A 20,917-nucleotide genomic window follows, 5' to 3' on the forward strand; every position below is an offset into this window, starting at 1 on the left:
TTCAACTTTTTAAATCTTTACGAAAAACGCAGATGTTTATGGCTTGTCTCCAGACCGTAAATTACTAATTACCTGAGCATAAAACATGCTGGATAATCACCCCAATAGTGAGAAGGTAGTCCCATAGATGTTTACAAACAGCATTCTTTTTAAATATGCCTTTTAAGGAACATTTGGTACCATGGTGTGTTAAATTCTACAAAGCTAAAGCAATCTCCTGTCAGCTTTTTAGTGTTTTACCATTTCTAACCACATGGTGGCCCTTCAAGTACAGTGTATTATTGTACTTACCATACCATTCCTACAGTTAAAACTGTAACCGGAAGATAGTATTAATTTCACATATACTCAAAATCCAATTAATTGTACACCACTTATCTCCTGCCTCCAACACCAGATCTTGTTGTTTATTTCTTGTCTTCAGTATGTATGTGTTTCCTCTATAAGAACTTCACAGGATTAGCCTTTGCTTTTGTAATTATTCTTTTCCATTTAGTTGCTTTTCTGGCTTTATTGTTGATTGATTATTTATTTATTTATTTATAATTAGCTTGAGTTAAGTAAAGTTAATGTTTTGCTATGCAAATATACTTTCCTCTCCCCTTGCTTTTGGCATTGTATCAAATGATATGATGTTTGTGTAAGGCTGAGGTTTACAGAGCTATCACTCAATGAGATAGCCACATTTGACAGATAAGGGGGTAAAATAACAGGAAGGTAGTGATTTAAAAAAAAAAAAAATAAGCGATGTGATATGTTGGGGAGAACAGGTTTTAGCTTTAGACAGACCCTTACCAAAATCACATTTCTCTACTTGAGTTTGATCTGTGAGTAAACAAATGTTTTAACCTTTAACCTTTCTAGATCTTAATTTTCTCATCCATAAGATGGGAATAGCATTTTAATAAGTTATAAAAATTAGATGAGTTATTTATATAAAGTGCCCAGCTGACTGTCAGTTGTTGTTTGTTTTTTTTTTACCCAATATCCAGCCACTGTTTTTCCTTGCTCCAGATTCCACCTGCTGTCTCCTTTTGTGTATTTTCTAGAAGTCTGTCTGTTGCTTCTTACAGTTTTTCTCTTTTGAGCACGTTCTTTTGATAACCCCTTCCCCATCTTTTCCACGGTCCTCCAAAGTTTTATCCTTGGCCTGCTCTGCTTTTATCCTATAGTCACCATCCTGAAGAACTCATTTACTCTTACGAATTGTTTCAACTCTAATATCTATGTGAATTAAATCATCTTCCCCTCATACTCAACTCATAAAACAGTCTCTTCTTAGTACCCTGAAAATTAGTTTCCTTTTGAGCTTCTTCTTCTGTTCCTCTAGTGGGACTATTGATATCTGCCCTCAGAGACTCAAAACGTTAGTTCTAATTTTTAAGAAAGTCTTGGTTTTTATGTTTCTTTCATCCTTCATAACCAATTAGTCATATGCCTGCTTAGTTTTAACTCCACCACGCATCTGAGATTTGTCTGTTTCTCCCCACTGACAGGCAGCCATTCTCATCCTTTCTTTAGCACACAATCAGCTTACTACGTAGCTTCTTCCTTCCTACCTCATTCATATTTCAGTGGGTTTTTTCCCCCTTCTGGGAGCTCGGATTTCTGAGAACACTTTTTCCCCTGAAAAATAACACATTTATTTACAAATCTCCAGCAACTCCTGAAGCTCTTAAAAATGAGCTTCCTGCTGATCTGCTGTCTTTATTAAAAATCTGTGATCTGGCTCCTACATTTTAAGGTCACTGTGTACACTCATGCCATTGTTCTCAGGTTGCAATGTTTATATCCTTTCTGATCAAGAATCTGTGTTGACTCTTATTCCCTAATGTCACTGTAAAAAGGCGTACATTGTAGATAATATTGAGGGAGTGCCTCTGGAAGCCAAGCCTGTTTTCATGTAATACTCTCAGCAGCCCTGTGCATAAAAGGGAGGTGGGACTAATCCCATTTTTATAGAATGGTAAACCGATTCTGAGGAAAAGTAACTATAACTAGCCCAAGGTTACATAATGGGTAAGTAATGGGTGGAGGCAGGGTTTAAGCCGGTTTTTAAGAACTCTAAGCACTTTACAACCTCTTTAGGTGTCCGGTAGCTTTTCAAAATGAATTCTAAGGAGCTTCTTGAAGATAGAGGAACTGGGTTGTTCTTTCCCCATCTCCTCCCTGTTTCCCTTCCCAGTGAGAATAGCTCCCAGCTTCACAGCTGTCTGTTAGTTAATTTCATTTGAAAATAGAATCTAGGAGCACCTGGGTGGCTAGCTCAGTTGGTTAAGCAGCTGCCTTTGGCTTAGGTCTTGATCCTGGAGTCCCAGGGTCAAGTCCCACGTCAGGCTCCATGTTCAGCAGGGAGTCTGCTTTTCCCTCTGAGCCTCCCCCATCTCATTCTCTCTCTCTCTCTCTTTCTTTCTCTCAAATAAATAAAATCTTTAAAAAAGAAAAGAAGAAAAAAGAATCTAATGCTTAGATAACTCTCGAAGTGTGCAAGCCATTGATATTTCCCCCCTGTAGTCAAAAATTGGGATTTAAAAGGGACCTAAAAAGAGTCCTTTCTTCTGGCACAGTAAGCAACTGTTCACTTTTATTTGTTTCATCATTTTTATTTCAGAGTGAGATCATTCGCGATAACACTGGAATTTTGGAATGTGTAAAAGAAGGAATTGGAAGAGTGATTGGCCTCGGAGTGCCTCATAGCAAACGACTGCTCCCACTCCTTTCTTTGATCTTCCCTACGGTGCTGCATGGAGTTCTTCATTACATCATCAGCTCAATCATTCAGAAGTTTGTCCTCCTAATTCTAAAGAGAAAGACTTATAGTAGCCATCTAGCTGAGAGCACTAGTCCAGTGCAGAGTATGTTGGATGCTTATTTTCCAGAACTTATTGCTAACTTTGCTGCCAGTCTTTGCTCTGATGTTATACTTTACCCATTGGAAACAGTCTTGCACCGCCTTCACATTCAAGGAACACGCACAATCATTGACAATACAGACCTTGGCTATGAAGTGCTTCCAATTAACACACAGTACGAGGGAATGAGAGACTGTATCAATACCATAAGGCAGGAGGAAGGAGTGCTTGGTTTTTATAAGGGGTTTGGTGCTGTTATAATACAGTACACACTGCATGCAGCTGTTCTACAGATTACCAAAATTATTTACTCCACCCTTCTTCAAAATAGCGCTTGAGGTTTAAGTTCCTGGTTAGTCTAAAAGATATAATCTGCATACTTTGTTATGAAATTATGAGGGATAAAAGTGAAGTATTGGGGGGAAAATGGATTCGAAAGTGAAACTGGTAGGGAAAGCCCATGCTGATACATTGACTCTTCATTTTTTAAAAGACATAGGTACATATTTTGGATGAAAAGTATTCCAAATTCGAAAACTCAGTGAAAGTAACACTTGTGCATTGAATTCTAGCCAGTGTAGCACTCATGCTAAACTAAAATGATCCTGGGCAGAAGGAGAAATTTGTCAGCAAACATAAAACAAGATTTCACAGAGCTGAATTTATTCCATCTGACTTAAGAATTTATTAGAAGTTTATTTCACCTTCTAGATTGATACTGCTAAGTCATCCTTAATAGAGTATATAGTACCAATATAGTTTACCTTTAAGTAAATAAACTATGTCATCAGTGATAAAGATGGGAAGGACTGGATTTGCCCACGTGTAAGCAGGACTTGAAGAGTTTTAAATTGCATTGTCCCTGTGTAACTTCGTAATGGCTATATATTTATTATATAAAGCCATTTTTTGTATATACACGGAACTTGGAATTTCCTTCATCTCTACAAATTTTCCACTCTGAGATCAGCTTATTTCATAAAAGGAAGTCATGTACTTTCTGCTTGAATAGCAGAACAAAACATTAAAGACAAGGTACCCAAAAGATTTAAGGCAAACAGTATATTTGTCCATATCCAAACCCAGCCTTTCAATGCCAGCAACTGAAAATTTGTCATATGTTTATAAAGTTTGATTTGCTTACCTAGATTTGTGAATCATCAGGCCATTTTTAGAGCCACTCCTAAGAGCGAGAGAGTAAAAAATAATCATGACTACTACTAATGCTTCCATATTTACAAATTGTGTCCTGAAAGGAATGTTACTTGCCTTATATTTCTGAATGACTTGTCTTAGAGGAAACACAATTAAAATTCATGTGAAAGTGTGTGCCTCTTGCCTTCCATATAGTCATCATTAAATAATGGCTTCAGTTTTTATTTTCTTCTAGTTTTTATTAATAGTTTTATTCTCTAAACTAGATACACATAAAGGGAAAAGCAAGTTTATTTCTTATCACCTTTTGTTTAAACTTGTTTGAATGAATAATGAAGAAAAAATAAAAACATTAAAGGGTTCGTCCTGCTTTTTATGGATGAGGAAAAGAAGTAAATCTCAAAAATAATAAGCAAAAACATGGTTGTCGGTTTGTTTAAAAAAAAAAAATTCTGCCTGTTCCTAAATTGAAGTTGGTGGGTGAGGTTCTTTGTATAATAAATAATAAGCATTTGACCGATACATCATTAAACATTTTAGAGTTTCATTTCCTCACAGGAGTGATCACAGTTTTACTACAAACCATTTAGCACACAAGTGCAATGATTTTGCACCAATATTGGCCAGCCTAAAACTGAAATTTACTTGCTAAGTGTCAGTGTAACAATTACTTTTTGTGATAAATAGTTTTAGAACCAAAAGATGTTATCCAAAAAGTGTAAAACCATATGTAAGTAGCAACTCTGTCTATGGTCTTGTGTGGTATGTGTGTGGTTTTTTAAAAATCACTAAAATACATATGTTTTCCATTTTTAAATTCCACCAAGAGGGGAAAATAAAATTAAATGCCACTGGTCACATGTTGTATTTTCTGGTTAATCTCTTAGATCATGGTTTGCTTTGCAGTACCTATGACACTTAAATTGTTTTCAGTGCTTTTGAACTGCTAAGTAAATTTTTAGATGTGTATAATCTGTTCAACTTCTAATCATTTTTATTATAATCAAAGATTGTTCAAATAAGTAAACTTCAGAAAATTTCAAGTTCCAGAAAATTTCTAGAAAACAATCTGAATGGAATCAAATATTTACTAATGAGAGTCCATGAGATCATCATGTAGTTAAAAATTAGTTATTTCAAGATTTTTGACAAAAATCAATGTGAAGGTTCAGTTAACATAAATCTGTCTCATTATAGAATCCTTGCAAGATACATAGTCAACCACATACAAGTAAGGTTGGTCTTTTGTCTCTTTGGAGACAGAATACAAATTAATATTCAAGTTGGGATGTGGCAAGTAAAATACTAAACATTCTTCAGTGCCATTCTAAATTAGTTGAAAAACTAAAATTCTTAAAATTCAAGAACTTAGATGCTGGCCAAATATATTTAAATGAATTTAGGCACACTCTCCATCTAAAAATTGCTCTAGTTCCTTACCATACACGTGCCAAAGTCAAATATCCATTGGCTACATTTTTTAAATAATAGCTCAGAATATTTTTTAATTCATTATGATTAATGATATCATAAATAAGATTCTATTAAAACGTTCCACAGGCCCAATGGTCCTCTTACATAAGCCAGATTTTGGCCATGGAGCTGAAGTGTGATTTGCTTGCTTTACATTGTAGGGTTTCTTTCATCTGAGTCAAATAGTATGAAAGAGATTGAGTTAAAAACTGAAAAATCTGGGGCGCCTGGGTGGCTCAGTGGGTTAAGCCACTGACTTTGGCTCAGGTCATGATCCCAGGGTCCTGGAATCGAGTCCCGCATCGGGCTCTCTGCTCAGCGGGGAGCCTGCTTCCTCCTCTCTCTCTCTGCCTGCCTCTCTGCCTACTTCTGATCTCTCTCTGTCAAATAAATAAATAAATTCTTTTGAAAAAATCTGAAAAACCTGATAAATACTTAGTATGATAAGTGAATTTATGAATCGATTTAGCACATTTGCATATAAATTTCCCTTGAGTTACCCTTCTCTATTTTATGAGCCCTTGAAAAATAATCCTTAAGTTTTTAAATTTTTTTAAGTTTTTAAATTTATTGAAGGCACCAAACTCCCAGCACTAGATATTACAGATATGAAACAAACTGATTTCAAAATGACCAAGATTTGGGGGATCTGATAACTCAGCCATTTTCAGAAACAACTGGAGAGTGAGGAGCTCTCTCTCACTTTTGCAAACATGCCTGACTACTCACAACTGTCTTTTTAGCACTGGCTTTGTTAACAACTGCACAAAGCATTCACTTTACTGATTGGACATGAATGCTTCAATATTTCTGTGTATTCATATATCTGCTCAGAAAATAAAACATACGCTTTGGTATTTGTTTTTTGCAACTGAGATTGTGGAGGATATTCACCCTCAGTTTGATTTCTTCATCTTTTGGGACATGAAAGACTACTCTGCCAGCTCTTTAAAAAACAGGTTTGAATTAATTATTTTCAATAATATATAAGCAAACAAAATCCCCTTGGCAGCAATTCACATTGCATTAGAATTTAAGTGATACTTTGGCATTTCTGCTTTCTCTTCTTTTCCGGTAATTGCACAGTTCTCTTGCTCTCTCTAAACTGGATGTGTAATGTCTTCTTTCTTTTGAAAAGTCATTGAGTATCATTAATGTGATAAACCAAGTTGTATAGCAGAGTAACAAAAACTTGTGATATTATGAGTCTTTTGCAATATTACCTCAGCTAGAAGAGGTATCTGTACGTGTGTGTGTTTTTAAGTTGTTTTTGTCTAGTGTTTCAAATGTTTTCAGCAAATTGTGTAATATGAAAAGTTTCAATAAAATGTTGAAATAAAAACTATTTTTCTCTTACTCATGCTAGAGTGCTACTCAGGCCCTTGGTAAAAGAAATGTTATATTTTTGTAGGTAGGAATGAAGATCAGGAAAAATATATGAAGTTAAACTTTTTTCCCCACCATTTAAAAAAAAAATTTTAATTTTTTAAAAATTTAAAAAAAAAAACATTTTTAAATTTTGTCTCACAAAACAAGTCACCTACTTTCTAAAATAAGGTTTCATGTGCATTATATTTTGTAGAAGTCTTTCACATTCCCATATTTACTCCTCACAGCAGCCCTCAGGCATTTTCTGAGTAGTTTTGTTTAGGGAAGAAATCAGGTAACAGGGAGGTTGTGACTTGTCCAGTGTTAAGTAACTAGGGGAGTGATGCCAGCAAGATGGCAAGTGGGCAGTTCCAAACTTCTGTCCCTCCATAGAAACTTAGAGAAAAATAACCAGAAAGTCAGAACCAACTTTGTCAGAACTCTACACAACAAATTTACAGCAACCAAGTGAATGCAGAATCAAGAAAAATGCAACTTAATGGTAGGAAACCTTTGTGGGGTTTTTACTTGCCTTTGCCCCCACTGCCTTCCTGGCATCTGTGGTACCCCATGTGCCACTGTGGGACATGGTCCTTGACTCTGGAAGGGATAGAGGAGATACTATTTGCAAGCTAGTGTGTTTATGTGTACTAACTTCTCTAGGGGATACCTAAAAAACTAATGCAAAGTGCTCATTTGTTTTCCCTAACTGGAGCTCTACTCAGGCTTAGAAAAATGGTAAGCATTTCTTGAAAACACTGTAAGGTGATCAGAAAAACCTCAGCCACTTAGGGCAAAGAATGACGGTCGGGACATACAAGAAACTGAAGCCAGAGAGAGAGTTGCTCTAGGGAATCAGGGCATTCAAAAGTCATCATGCATATTAGGGAATTTAGAAAGCTATGCACATGCTTGGGACATGGCAAAGCTAGGCACATGTATGCTCAGAAAAGAGCTGAGATGAATCTCAACTTTCATTACTGCTGAGCTCTAAGCTCAGTGCAAACAGGAAGGAAGGGTGAGGCAGAGTTGTAAACAGCCTGGCTAAGTGTTAAAGGGATGCTCCAACACAGCCAATCCACAAAGTAAAGCAAATATCTAAAGCCGAAAATCGAACCTAGTCTTATATCTAGTTCAGTGTCCCACCACAATGGGACCCCTCAAAGTGAGGGACAGATGCTCTAACAATATCTGCTCTTCAGGAAAAAAACAATAGCTTACCTTTTCAAGCACTTAGTATAATGGCTGATCATTAATAATTTAAATGTGTTATTTCGATAATTCCCTACAGCAATCTCATAAAATAGATCTAACAGTATCCTCATTTTATAAATGCAGGAAATGTAACTGGGAGTTTAAGAGCATTGTCTAACCAAGATCACACATAGTAAGAACAAGAGCTAGGATTGGGCTCAGGACTTGCTCAATTCTTGCCCTCCTTGGCTGGTCACCAGGCTAAATAAAGTTTGCCTTGCTTTAAAGAATGACTAAAAGAAGGACCAAAGGACACCACTGTTCTCATTAATCGATGAATTGCTTCTCAGCTTAATCTGTCCTGGGTCTACAGTGGAAGAGGTCTTTGGGAGATCCTCACCATCTCCCTCCCTCCCTCAGGTTGGAAACCTCTTTTCCCTCTCTCTTTCAGCTCCTGCAGCCTCTTTTTTTTTCTTTTTCCTTTTTTTTTTATTTATTTCTACTTTTTAACCCAGTGCTATCCAATAGAACTTTTTTTTTTTTTAATGAACATATAACATATTACTTGTTTCAGGGCTACAGGTCTGTGATTCATCAGTCTTACACAATTCACAGCACTCACCATAGCACCTACCTTCCCCAATGTCCATCACCCAGCCACCACACCCCTCCCACCCCCATCCACTCCAGCAACCCTGTTTGTTTCCTGAGACCAAGAGTCTCTTAAGGTTTCTCTCCCTCTCTGGTTTCATCTTGCTTCATTTGCTCTCTCCCTTCCCCTTTGATACTCTGTTTTGTTTCTCATATTCTTCAAATCAGTGAGGACATATAATAATTATTGCTCTCTGGTTGAATTATTTCTCTTAGCATAATACCCCCCAGTTCCATCCATATAGTTGCAAATGGCAACATTTCGATCTTTTTGAAGGCTGCATAATATTTCATTGTATATATACACCACATCTTTTTCCATTTATATGTTGATGGTCATCTGGCTATTTCCATAATTTGGCTATTGTGGACATTGCTGCTATAAAAATTGGGGTGCATCTGTCCCTTCAGATCACTACGTTTATATCTTTAGGGTAAATACCCAGTAGTGTGATTGCAGGGTCATACAGTAGCTCTTTTTCCAACTTTTTGAGGAACCTCCATGCTGTTTTCCAGAGTGGCTACACCAGTTTGCTTTCCCACCAACAGTGCAGGAGGGTTCCCCTTTCTCCACACCCTTGCTACCATCTGTCATTTCCTGACTTGTTCATTTTAGCCATTCTGACTGGTGAGAAGAGGTATCTCATTGTGGTTTTGATTTGTATTTCCCTGATGTTGAGTGATGTTGAGCACTTTTTCATGTGTCTGTTGGCCACTTGAATGTCTTCTTTGCAGAAATGTCTGTTCATATCTTCTGACATTTCTTGATTGGATTAGATATAGCCCTTTATCTGATACATCATTTGCAAATATCTTCTCCCAGTCTGTTGGTTGTCTTTTGATTTTGGTGACTGTTTCCGTTGCTGTGCAAAAGCTTTTGATCATGATGAAGTCCCAATAGTTCACTTTTGTCCTTGCTTTCCTTGCCTTTGGTGATGTTTCTAGGAAGAAACTGCTGTGGCTGAGGTTGAAGAGGTTGCTGCCTGTGTTCTCCACGAGGATTTGGATGGGTTCCTGTCTCACATTGAGGTCTTTCAACCATTTTGAGTCTATTTTTGTGTATGGTGTAAGGAAATAGTCTGGTTTCATTCTTCTCCATATGGCTGTCCGATTTTCCCAACACCATTTGTTGAAGAGACTGTCTTTATTCCATTGTACATTCTTTCCTGCTTTGTCAAAGATTAGTAGACACATTGATCTATGTGTCTGTTTTTGTTCCAGTACCATACTGTCTTGACGATTACAGCTTTGTAATAGAGCTTGAAGACTGGAATTGTGATGCCACCAACTTTGGTTTTCTTTTTCAACATTCTTCTATTTGGGGTCTTTTCTGGTTCTATATACATCTTAGGATTATTTGTTCCATTTCATTGAAAAATGCCTATTTTAATAGGGATTGCATTGAATGCATAGATTGGTGTAGGTAGCATAGACATTTTCACAATATTTGTTCTTCCAGTCCATGAGCATGGAGTGCTTTTACATTTATTTGTGCTTTCCTCAATTTCTTCCATGAGTATTCTATAGTTTTTTGAGTACAGATTCTTTGCCTCTTTGGTTAGATTTATTCCTAGACATCTTATGGTTTGGGGTACAACTGTAAATGGGATCTACTTAATTTCTCTTCCTTTTGTCTTATTTTTGGTGTATAGAAATGCAACTGATTTCTGTGCATTGATTTTACATCCTGACACTTTACTGAATTCCTGTGTGAGTTCTAGCAGTTTTGGAGTGGAGTGTTTTGGGTTTTCTGCATAAAGTATCACATCATCTGTAAAGAGTGAGACTTTGACTATTTCTTTGCCAATTCTAATGCCTTTTATTTCTTTTTGCTGTCTGAATGCTGAGGCTAGGACTTCTAGCACTATGTTAAATAGCAGTGGTGATAGTGGACATCCCTTCTGTGTTCCTGACCTTAGGGGAAAAGCTCTCAGTTTTTCCCCATTGAGAATAATATTTGCTGTGGGTTTTTCATTGGCAGCCTTTATGATATTGAGGTATGTAACCTCTATGCCTACACTGTGAAGAGTTTTGATCAAGAAAGGATGCTGTACTTTCTCAAATTTTTTTTTATCTATTGAGTGTATCATATTGTTCTTATTTTTTCTTTTATTAATGTATTATATCACATCAATTGAGTTGCAGATGTTGAAGCAAACTTGCATCCCAGGAATAAATCCCACTTGGTTGTGGCAAATATTATTTTTAATGTATTGTTTGATCCCATTGTCTAGTATTTTGATGAGAATTTTTGCATCCATATTTATCAGGGATATTGGTCTATAATTCTCTTTTTTGTTGGGGTCCTTGTTTTATGATCAAGGGATCAAGGTTTTGGGATCAAGGTAATGCTGGCCTCATCAAATGAGTTTGGAAGTTTTCCTTCCTTTCTATTCTTTGGAACATTTTCAGGAGAATAGGTATTAATTCTTCTTTAAATGTTTGGTAGAATCCCCCTGGGAAGCTGTCTGGCTCTTGGTTCTTGTTTGTTGGGATATTTTTGATGACTGCTTCAATCTCCTTTCTGGTTATGGGTCTGTTCAGGTTTTTTATTTCTTCCTGGTTCAGTTCTGGTAGTTTATAAGTATCTAGGTAAAAATGCATTCATATCTTCCAGATTGTCAAATTTGCTGGCATATCATTGCGCATAATACGTTCTTATAATTATTTGTTTTTCTCTGGTGGGGGTTGTGATCTCTCCTCTTTCATTCATGATTTTATTAATTTCAGTCCTTTCTCTCTTCTTTTTGATAAGTCTGGCCAGGGATTTATCACTCTTATTAATTCTTTCAAAGAACAAGCTCCTAGTTTCGTATATCTATTCTACTGTTCTTTTGGTTTCTCTTTCATTGATTTGTACTCTGATCTTTATGACTTCTCTTCTCCTGCTGGGTTTAGGCTTTCTTTGCTGTTCTTTCTCCAGCTCCATTTTTTTTTCTATGTAAGTATTTTGTTTATTATGGAAATGGGATTTCATTTTTTTTAATTTTTTATTTTTTATAAACATATATTTTTATCCCCAGGGGTACAGGTCTGTGAATCATCAAGTTTACACACTTCACAGCACTCACCAAAGCACATACCCTCCACAATGACCATAATCCCTCACCCTTCTACCAAAGCCCCTCCCCCCAGCAAACCTAAGTTTGTTTTGTGAGATTAAGAGTCACTTATGGTTTGTCTCCCTCCCAATCCCATCTTGTTTCATTGATTCTTCTCCTATCCACTTAAACCCCCATGTTGCATCACCAATTCCTCATATCAGGGAGATCATATGATAGTTGTCTTTCTCTGCTTGACTTATTTCGCTAAGCATGATACGCTCTAGTTCCATCCATGTTGTTGCAAATGGCAAGATTTCGTTTCTTTTGATGGCTGCATAGTATTCCATTGTGTATATATACCACATCTTCTTGATCCATTCATCTGTTGATGGACATCTAGGTTCTTTCCATAGTTTGGCTATTATGGACATTGCTGCTATAAACATTCGGGTGCACGTGCCCCTTTGGATCACTACGTTTGTATCTTTAGGGTAAATACCCAATAGTGTAATTGCTGGGTCATAGGGCAGTTCTATTTTCAACATTTTGAGGAACCTCCATGCTGTTTTCCAGAGAGGCTGCACTAGCTTGCATTCCCACCAACAGTGTAGGAGGGTTCCCCTTTCTCCGCATCCTCGCCAGCATCTGTCATTTCCGAACTTGGTGATTTTAGCCATTCTGACTGGTGTGAGGTGATATCTCATTGTGATTTTTATTTGTATTTCCCTGATGCCGAGTGATATGGAGCACTTTTTCATGTGTCTGTTGGCCATCTGGATGTCTTCTTTGCAGAAATGTCTGTTCATGTCCTCTGCCCATTTCTTGATTGGATTATTTGTTCTTTGGGTGTTGAGTTTGCTAAGTTCTTTATAGATTCTGGACACTAGTCCTTTATCTCATATGTCGTTTGCAAATATCTTCTCCCATTCTGTCAGTTGTCTTCTGATTTTGTTAACTGTTTCCTTTGCTGTGCAAAAGCTTTTGATCTTGATGAAATCCCAATAGTTCATTTTTGCCCTTGCTTCCCTTGCCTTTGGCGATGTTCCTAGGAAGATGTTCCTGCGGCTGAGGTCGAAGAGGTTGCTGCCTGTGTTCTCCTCAAGGATTTTGATGGATTCCTTTCGCACATTGAGGTCCTTCATCCATTTTGAGTCTATTTTTGTGTGTGGTGAGAGGAAATGGTCCAATTTCATTTTTCTGCATGTGGCTGTCCAGTTTTCCCAGCACCATATATTGAAGAGGCTGTCTTTTTTCCATTGGACATTCTTTCCTGCTTTGTCAAAGATTAGTTGACTGTAGAGTTAAGGGTCTATTTCTGGGCTCTCTATTCTGTTCCATTGATCTATGTGTCTGTTTTTGTGCCAGTACCATGCTGTCTTGATGATGACAGCTTTGTAATAGAGCTTGAAATCCGGAATTGTGATGCCACCAACGTTGGCTTTCTTTTTCAATATCCCTTTGGCTATTCGAGGTCTTTTCTGGTTCCATATAAATTTTAGAATTATTTGTTCCATTTCCTTGAAAAAGATGGATGGTACTTTGATAGGAATTGCATTATATGTGTAGATTGCTTTAGGTAGCATGGACATTTTCACAATATTTATTCTTCCAATCCAGGAGCATGGAACATTTTTCCATTTCTTTGTGTCTTCCTCAATTTCTTTCATGAGTACTTTATAGTTTTCTGAGTATAGATTCTGTGCCTCTTTGGTTAGGTTTATTCCTAGGTATCTTATGGTTTGGGGTGCAATTGTAAATGGGATTGATTCCTTAATTTCTCTTTCTTCTGTCTTGCTGTTGGTGTAGAGAAATGCAACTGATTTCTGTGCATTGATTTTATATCCTGACACTTTACTGAATTCCTGTATAAGTTCTAGAAGTTTTAGAGTGGAGTCCTTTGGGTTTTCCACATATAGTATCATATCATCTGCGAAGAGTGATAATTTGACTTCTTCTTTGCCGATTTGGATGCCTTTAATTTCCTTTTGTTGTCTGATTGCTGAGGCTAGGACCTCTAGTACTATGTTGAATAGCAGTGGTGATAATGGACATCCCTGCCGTGTTCCTGACCTTAGCGGAAAAGCTTTCAGTTTTTCTCCATTGAGAATGATATTTGCGGTGGGTTTTTCATAGATGGCTTTGATGATATTGAGGTATGTGCACTCTATCCCTACACTTTGAAGAGTTTTGATCAGGAAGGGATGCTGTACTTTGTCAAATGCTTTTTCAGCATCTATTGAGAGTATCATATGGTTCTTGTTCTTTCTTTTATTAATGTGTTGTATCACATTGACTGATTTGTGGATGTTGAACCAACCTTGCATCCCTGGAATAAATCCCACTTGTTCGTGGTGAATAATCTTTTTAATGTACTGTTGAATCCTATTGGCTAGTATTTTGTTGAGTATTTTCGCATCTGTGTTCATCAAGGATATTGGTCTATAGCTCTCTTTTTTGATGGGATCCTTGTCTGGTTTTGGGATCAAGGTGATGCTGGCCTCATAAAATGAGTTTGGAAGTTTTCCTTCCATTTCTATTTTTTGGAACAGTTTCAGGAGAATAGGAATTAGTTCTTCTTTAAATGTTTGGTAGAATTCCCCCGGCAAGCCGTCTGGCCCTGGGCTTTTGTTTGTTTGGAGATTTTTAATGACTGTTTCAATCTCCTGACTGGTTATGGGTCTGTTCAGGCTTTCTATTTCTTCCTGGTTCAGTTGTGGAGGTTTATATGTTTCTAGGAATGCATCCATTTCTTCCAGATTGTCAAATTTATTGGCGTAGAGTTGCTCATAGTATGTTCTTATAATAGTTTGTATTTCTTTGGTGTTAGTTGTGATCTCTCCTCTTTCATTCATGATTTTATTTATTTGGGTCCTTTCTCTTTTCTTTTTGATAAGTCGGGCCAGGGGTTTATCAATTTTATTAATTCTTTCAAAGAAGCAGCTCCTACTTTCGTTGATTTGTTCTATTGTTTTTTTTGGTTTCTATTTCATTGATTTCTGCTCTGATGTTTATGATTTCTCTTCTTCTGCTGGGCTTAGGGTTTCTTTCTTGTTCTTTCTCCAGCTCCTTTAGGTGTAGGGTTAGGTTGTGTACCTGAGACCTTTCTTGTTTCTTGAGAAAGTCTTGTACCGCTATATATTTTCCTCTCAGGACTGCCTTTGTTGTGTCCCACAGATTTTTGAACCGTTGTATTTTCATTATCATTTGTGTCCATGATTTTTTTCAATTCTTCTTTAATTTCCCGGTTGACCCATTCATTCTTTAGAAGGATGCTATTTAGTCTCCTTGTATTTGGGTTCTTTTCAAACTTCGTTTTGTGGTTGAGTTCTAGCTTTAGAGCATTGTGGTCTGAAAATATGCAGGGAATGATCCCAATCTTTTGATACCGGTTGAGTCCTGATTTAGGACCGAGGATGTGATCTATTCTGGAGAATGTTCCATGTGCACTAGAGAAGAATGTGTATTCTGTTGCTTTGGGATGAAATATTCTGAATATATCTGTGATGTCCATCTGGTCCAGTGTGTCGTTTAAGGCCTTTATTTCCTTGCCGATCTTTTGCTTGGATGATCTGTCCATTTCAGTGAGGGGAGTGTTAAAGTCCCCTACTATTATTGTATTATTGTTAATGTGTTTCTTTGATTTTGTTATTAATTGGTTTATATAGTTGGCTGCTCCCACGTTGGGGGCATAGATATTTAAAATTGTTAAATCTTCTTGTTGGACAGACCCTTTGAGTATGATATAGTGTCCTTCCTCATCTCTTATTATAGTCTTTGGCTTAAAATCTAATTGATCTGATATAAGGATTGCCACTCCTGCTTTCTTCTGATGTCCATTAGCATGGTAAATTCTTTTCCACCCCCTCACTTTAAATCTGGAGGTGTTCGGGCTTAAAATGAGTTTCTTGGAGGCAACATATAGATGGATTTTGTTTTTTTATCCATTCTGATACCCTGTGTCTTTTGACAGGGGCATTTAGCCCATTCACATTCAGGGTAACTATTGAGAGATATGAATTTAGTGCCATTGTATTGCCTGTAAGGTGACTGTTACTATATATGGTCTCTGTTCCTTTCTGATCTACCACTTGTAGGCTCTCTCTTTGCTTAGAGGACCCCTTTCAATATTTCCTGCAGAGCTGGTTTGGTGTTTGCAAATTCTTTCAGTTTTTGTTTGTCCTGGAAGCTTTTAATCTCTCCTTCTATTTTCAATGATAGCCTAGCTGGATAAAGTATTCTTGGCTGCATGTTTTTCTCATTGAGTGCTCTGAAAATATCATGCCAGCTCTTTCTGGCCTGCCAGGTCTCTGTGGATAAGTCAGCTGCCAATCTAATATTTTTACCATTGTATGTTACAGACTTCTTTTCCCGGGCTGCTTTCAGGATTTTCTCTTTGTCACTGAGACTTGTAAATTTTACTATTAGGTGACCGGGTGTGGGCCTATTCTTATTGATTTTGAGGGGCGTTCTCTGAACCTCCTGAATTTTGATGCTCGTTCCCTTTGCCATATTGGGGAAATTCTCCCCAATAATTCTCTCCAGTATACCTTCTGCTCCCCTCTCTCTTTCTTCTTCTTCTGGAGTCCTAATTATTCTAATGTTGTTTCGTCTTATGGTGTCACTTATCTCTCGAATTCTCCCCTCGTGGTCCAGTAGCTGTTTGTTCCTCTTTTGTTCATCTTCTTTATTCTCTGTCATTTGGTCTTCTATATCACTAATTCTTTCTTCTGCCTCTTTTATCCTAGCAGTGAGAGCCTCCATTTTTGATTGCACCTCATCAATAGCTTTTTTGATTTCAACTTGGTTAGATTTTAGTTCTTTTATTTCTCCAGAAAGGGCTTTTATATCTCTCAAGAGGGTTTCTCTAATATCTTCCATGCCTTTTTCAAGCCCGGCTAGAACCTTGAGAAATGTCATTCTGAACTCTAGATCTGACATATTACCAATGTCTGTATTGATTAGGTCCCTAGCCTTCGGTACTGCCTCTTGTTCTTTTTTTGTGTGTTGAATTTTTCCGTCTTGTCATTTTGTCCAGATAAGAGTAAATGAAGGGGCAAGTAAAATACTAAAAGGGTGGCGACAACCCCAGGAAAATATGCTTTAACCAAATTAGAAGAGATCCAAAATTGTGAGAGGGGAGAAAACGGATAAAAAGAGGTTCAAAAAGGAAGAAAGAAAAAAAAACGAAAAGAAAAGAATTTAAAAAAAGAAAACACATAAGAAAAATATAAAAAAGAAAAAATATATATATTAGATAAACTAGTTAAAAACGTTAAAAAAGAAAAATGTAAAAGTTCAAAAAAAAAATTTTACCCGAAGGCGAGAAAAAAAAAACAAAACATGAAAAAGAAAAAAATTAAATTAACTGCAAGACTAAAAAAAATCACAGGGAAAAAGCCATGAGTTCCATGCTTGGCTTTCTCCTCCTCTGGAATTCTGCTGCTCACCTTGGTATTGAGACCGCACTCCTTGGTAGGTGAACTTGGCCTCGGCTGGATTTCTTGTTGATCTTCTGGGGGAGGGGCCTGTTGTAGTGATTCTCAAGTGTCTTTGCTCCAGGCGAAATTACACCGCCCTTACCATGGGCCGGGGTGAGTAATCTGCTCGGGTTTGCTTTCAGGAGCTTTTGTTCCCTGAGCGCTTTCCGTAGAGTTCCGGAGGACGGGAATACAAATGGCGGCCTTCTGGTCTCCAGCCCGGAGGAGCCGAGAGCCCGGGGCTCCACTCCTCAGTGCGCCCTCAGAGAACAGCGCCCAGTTACTCCCGTCTGCCTGACCTCCGGCCGCGCTGCAAGCTCACCAAGCCTGCAACCGGCTCAAGGTAACACCGAGCTGTGAGCTTACTGTCAGCTCTGTCTCTGTAGCCGGCTTTCCCGTTCCAATACCCGCAAGCTCTGCGACACTCAGACACCCCTGATCCTTCTGTGACCCTGCGGGACCTGAGGCCACGCTGACCCCGCGTGGGCTTCGCCCCGGTTTAGCCTCTGGAGCAATGTCCCTCAGCAGAACAGACTTTTAAAAGTCCTGATTTTGTGCGCCGTTGCTCAGCCGCTTGCCAGGAGCCGGCCCCTCCCCCCGGAGTCTATCTTCCCGTCGCTTTGGATTCACTTCTCCGCTGGTCCTACCTTTCAGAAAGTGGTTGTTTTTCTGTTGCCAGAATTGCTGTTCTTCTCTTCGATCTGCCGATGGATTTTCAGGTGTTTGCAATCTTTAGATAAGCTATCTAGCTGATCTCCGGCTAGCTGACGTAGTCTCAGCCTGCTACTTCTCCGCCATCTTGACTCCTATTCTCTCCAGCTCCTTTAAGTGTAGGGTTAGGTTGTGTACTTGAGACCTTTCTTGTTTCTTAGGAAATGCTTGTATCACTATATACTTTCCTCACATCACTCCATTTGCTGCATCCCAAAGATTTTGAACAGTTGTGTTTTCATTTTCATTTGTTTCCATGAATTTTTTCAATTCTTCTTTAATTTCCTGGCTGACCCATTTATACTTTAGTAGGATGATTTTAGCCTCCATGTATTTGAGTTCTTTCCAACTTTCCTCTTGTGGTTGAGCTCCAGTTTCAAAGCACTGTGGTCTGAAAATATGCAGGGAATGATCCCAATCTTTTCTTACTGTTTGAGACCTGATTTGTGATCCAGGATGTGATCTATCCTGGAGAATGTTCCATGTGCACTATTGAAAAATGTGTAGTCTGTTGTTTGGGGATGGAATGTTCCGAATATATCTGTGATGTCCATCTGATCCAGTGTGTCATTTAAAGTCTTTATTTCCTTGTTGATCTTTTGCTCAGATGATCTGTCCATTTTGAGGGGGGGTGTTAAAATCCCCTACTGTTCTTTTATTATTGTCTATGTGTTTCTTTGATTTTGTTTATTAATTGGTTTATATAGTTGGCTTCTCCCATTTTAGGGGCATAGATATTTAAAATTGTTAGATCTTCTTGTTAGACAAACCCTTCTTGTTAGACATGATAGAGTGTCCTTCCTCATCTCCTATTATAATCTTTGGTTAAATTCTAATATATCTTATATAAGAATTGCCATCCCAGCTTTCTTTTGATGTCCATTAGCATGGTAAATTGTTTCTATGCCCTTACTTTATTTTTTTAATATTTTATTTATTTATTTGACAGAGAGAGATCACAAGTAGGCAGAGAAGCAGGCAAAGCGAAGAGAGGGAGAAGCAGGCTCTGCTGAGCAGAGAACCCAATGCAGGGCTGGGTCCCAGGACCCTGGGATTATGACCTGAGCCGAAGGCAGAGGCTTAACCCACTGAACCACCCAGGTGCTCCCAAAGCCTCCATTTTTTATTGTAATAGCTTTTTTAAATTGTATTAGCTTTTTTTATTTCAACTTGGTTAGATTTTAGCTCTATTATTTCTCCAGAAAAGAACTCTGTAGTACCTTCTATGCTTTTTCCAAGCCCTGCTAGTATCTTTATAATCATCATTCTGAACTCTAGTTCTGACATCTTACCAATGTCCATATTGATTAGGTCCCTGGCAGTCAATACTGCCTTTTTTTTTTTTTTTTTGAGTTGAGTTTTTCCATTTTGTCTTTTTGTCCAGAGAAGAATAGATGAATGAGAAGAATAGATGAATGAGAGAACAAAATGTTAAAAGTCTAATGACAATCCCAGAAAAAAATATACTAAGTAAATCAGAAGAGACTACAACCAGGGTAAAAGAAGAGACTAAAAAAAAAAAATGATCAAGCTGGTGAATAAGACAGAGATACACACTAGATTTGGGGTGTATTTTGGTCTGTGAGAAGAAACTAACTCACAAAATTTTAAAGAAAAAAAATATATACAAAAATAATGGTAAATATGATGAATGGATGGACTGTGACTGTAAAGATGAATTTTTTTTAAGATTTTTATTTATTTATTTGATAGACAGAGAGAGATCACAAGTAGGCAGAGAAGCAGGCAGAGAGAGAGGAGGAAGCAGGCTCCCCGCTGAGCGGAGAGCCCGATGTGGGGCTTGATCCCAGGACCCTGAGATCATGACCTGAGCTGAAGGCAGAGGCTTAAACCACTGAGCCACCCAGGTGCCCTAAAGATGAAATTTTTAAAAAGACTTTTAAAAATAATTTGATTAAGAAGCTGGTTGAAAAACGAAAGAAAAAATTAAAAAAAAAAAAAAAGAAAAAGGAGAGAATGTGATCCTGTGGGAGACTAGAACAAACCCATACACTAGATTTAGGGTGTATTTTGGGCTATTAGAAGAAACTGTATCCCAATTTTAAAGAAAGGAAAACATATATATACAAAAAATAAAGTTAAATAAAACAAAGGGATAGAATATGACTATAAAAATGAAAATTACAAACGATTTTTTTTAAAAGCCATTGATAAGATGTTGGTTAAAATAAGAAAGAGGAAATTTTTTTAAAAAAAAGAAAGAGAATTTTTAAAATTTAACTTTGAAAAACTAAAGAATCATGGAAAATGCCATGAATTCCATGTGCTGTATTCCTCTAGCACTGGAGTTTTGCCATTCTCATTGATCTGTAAACTTGTTGTCAGCTGAATGTTCTTACTGATCTTCTGGGGGAGGGGCCTATTGCAGGGATTCTCAAATGTCTGTGCTGGAGGCAGAACTGCACCAGACTTACCAGGGGCCATGCTGAGCAATCTGCTCGGGTTTGTTCTTGGTAGCTTTTCTTCCCTGAATGCTTTCTCTAGACCTTTGGAGGATGGGAATGAAGATGAGGCCTCCAAATCTCCAGTCCCGGAACTGCTGAGAGCTCAGGGCCCCACTCCTCAGTGCACCCTCAGAGAAAAGCAGTCAATCACTCCTGTCTCCCTGGTCTCTGGCCACACTCTGTGCTCACCTGGCCTGTGACTGAGCATTTCTATCTCTGGCACATGACTCCATTTGGAGTCTCCAAACCCAGCAGATTCTTGCAGCACACTCCCGTGCCACTCCTCCAGGTGGAGAAAGGGTGGGTGTCCCTGGATCTGCCACTTATGGGGTCTCTGTTCAAAGAGCAGTGGCCCAACTATGCCAGGGATCATAGCAACCTTAAGCTGCAATCGCACTCCTCAGCTCCACCTTTGTGGCCAGTTTCTCTGCTCTGATACCTGGTAGCTCTGCCACACTCAGGCACCCCCAGTCTTTCTGTAACCCCATGGGTCCTGAGACCACTCTGTCCCCACGAGGGCTCCACTC

General features: G+C 38.1%; 1 protein-coding gene across 3 annotated transcripts in view; it reads left to right on the forward strand.

Moving 5' to 3' along the window:
- SLC25A46 (solute carrier family 25 member 46) overlaps window positions 1-6,822 on the forward strand; it is a 180,902-nt gene extending 174,080 nt beyond the window's left edge. For all 3 annotated transcript variants that reach the window (XM_059175640.1, XM_059175639.1, XM_059175638.1), the window contains exon 8: window positions 2,612-6,822. In XM_059175640.1, coding sequence (XP_059031623.1) covers window positions 2,612-3,190 — 579 coding nt within the window. In that variant the 3' untranslated portion in view covers window positions 3,191-6,822. The remainder of the gene's footprint in view (window positions 1-2,611) is intronic.
- Window positions 6,823-20,917: the final 14,095 nt, after the last annotated feature.

The sequence above is a fragment of the Mustela lutreola genome, chromosome 5, assembly GCF_030435805.1.
Source record: "Mustela lutreola isolate mMusLut2 chromosome 5, mMusLut2.pri, whole genome shotgun sequence".
NCBI lineage: Eukaryota > Metazoa > Chordata > Mammalia > Carnivora > Mustelidae > Mustela > Mustela lutreola.